The sequence below is a fragment of the Sceloporus occidentalis genome, unplaced genomic scaffold, assembly GCF_023333645.1.
Source record: "Sceloporus occidentalis isolate IW3139 unplaced genomic scaffold, rSceOcc1.0.p SCAF_321, whole genome shotgun sequence".
NCBI lineage: Eukaryota > Metazoa > Chordata > Lepidosauria > Squamata > Phrynosomatidae > Sceloporus > Sceloporus occidentalis.
The window spans coordinates 17133-18660 of NW_028317301.1; the positions used below are offsets into that span (position 1 = coordinate 17133).

The 1528-nt window shown below is 54.3% G+C and overlaps 1 protein-coding gene across 1 annotated transcript; it reads right to left on the reverse strand.

Moving 5' to 3' along the window:
• Nucleotides 1–255: 255 nt before the first annotated feature.
• On the reverse strand, nt 256–1164 carry LOC149274779 (myeloid-associated differentiation marker-like protein 2). The gene has a single exon (XM_089505250.1). The coding sequence runs from the start codon at nt 1162–1164 to the stop codon at nt 256–258; it is 909 nt and encodes a 302-aa protein (XP_089361376.1).
• Between the last annotated feature and the right edge of the window lie 364 nt (nt 1165–1528).

The window sequence follows — 1528 nt, forward strand, 5'->3', positions numbered from 1 at the left end:
TAAAATCTTTAGTTTCTCAGCTGGTTTCTGCAGTTCGGCTGTCCCTGCCTATGACATCATCTAACTCGTCGACCGCGTCATTAAAGACCGAGTCAACATTCTGGACTGTTTCATCATTGGTTGTAGGGGTTGTTTTTTTGGAGCATTTCGGTAAAAATATCCCCAAAAAACCCAATGGTTCTGTCCTGACCATCCCGTGTTATATACTTCTGTCTGGTCCCCTTTCAGCGGCTGGTTCCTCTGCTGCCTCTTGAACTAGGCGTGAGATACGAATCGTAGGCGCTGTGTATACGCAAGGTCGGCTATATACAGGACCAGGTTTACGTGGGTGAAGATGGTGACCACCAGCTGACTGTCCCAAGGGCATCTTCCCCAGGCGCAGTACGAAGGTCTTTTTGGCGATCCGTACTTCGAGTCAAAGCAGTACACAGGCCAGATGACCGAGGCGCTCATGTACATCAGTATAGCCAGCACGGTGTAGACCACCACGAAACGTTCAAAGGGGCAACGCTGGGTGACCGCCCGTCCGGTGACGTTCATCAGGATCACCAGCACGGTCACCGCAAAGCAGAAACTATACACGACCACGCACCACTGAGTAGCCACGTACCTCTTATACTGACTTTCAGTGGCCAAAGCACCAAAGATCACACACGCCACAAAGGCTTGCACAACTTTAAGTAGCCCCGAGGCTGTGGCCATGTAATTGCAGGATTGGCCAGGCCTGGCACGGGTCAGATAGATTTCTACGGAGTAAGCCAGGCACAAGAGCCCGGCGCATACGGCGACAGCCAAGCGGTAGTTCCTGGTGGAGCAGTCTGTGGAGTTACACTTCAGCGACACGAAGTAAAGCGGGTAAATCACTGCAGCGGTGAGAGTCATCAAGGTGGCCAACATAGCAAAGGTGGCCGTGAAGTTTCCCCACGACAGGTTGCGCAGGCAGGACTGGAGCCGCGTCAGCTCAAAGATAACGATGATGGTTGTAAGGGCAAAACAAAAGCACCAAACAAAGATGCAGAACGCGCCGTACGCGGCGCTGAAGCCAGCTTGGTGCTGCACCAGGCTGAACGTGGTGCATCCAAGCAGCAGCTGCAGCAGGCGGACGCAGCCCACCCGTGACCACAAAGCCCCGAAATTCAGATAGGGGTTACCCGAGGTCTCCATTGGAAGACAAATTCAGTTGGATACCGAAAGTCAGGGATATCAGGAAATGACCTTCCACTAAGATACCTCCTTGATCTGCGAGAGTTCCTTGTCTGTAAAGTCCGTGACAGCCCTGCGTGCCGTCTGGGCTGAGGTCCTCGTCTCTGACGTCCGTGACAGCCCTGCGTGGTCTCTTGGTTGAGGTCCTTGTCTCTGAACCCCGTGGCAGCCCTGCGTGGTCTCTTGGTTGAGGTCCTTGTCTCTGAACCCCGTGGCAGCCCTGCGTGGTCTCTTGGTTGAGGTCCTTGTCTCTGAACCCCGTGGCAGCCCTGGGTGCTCTCTGGGTTGGGGGTCTTTGTCTCTGAAGTCCGTCCTGCGTGCTCTC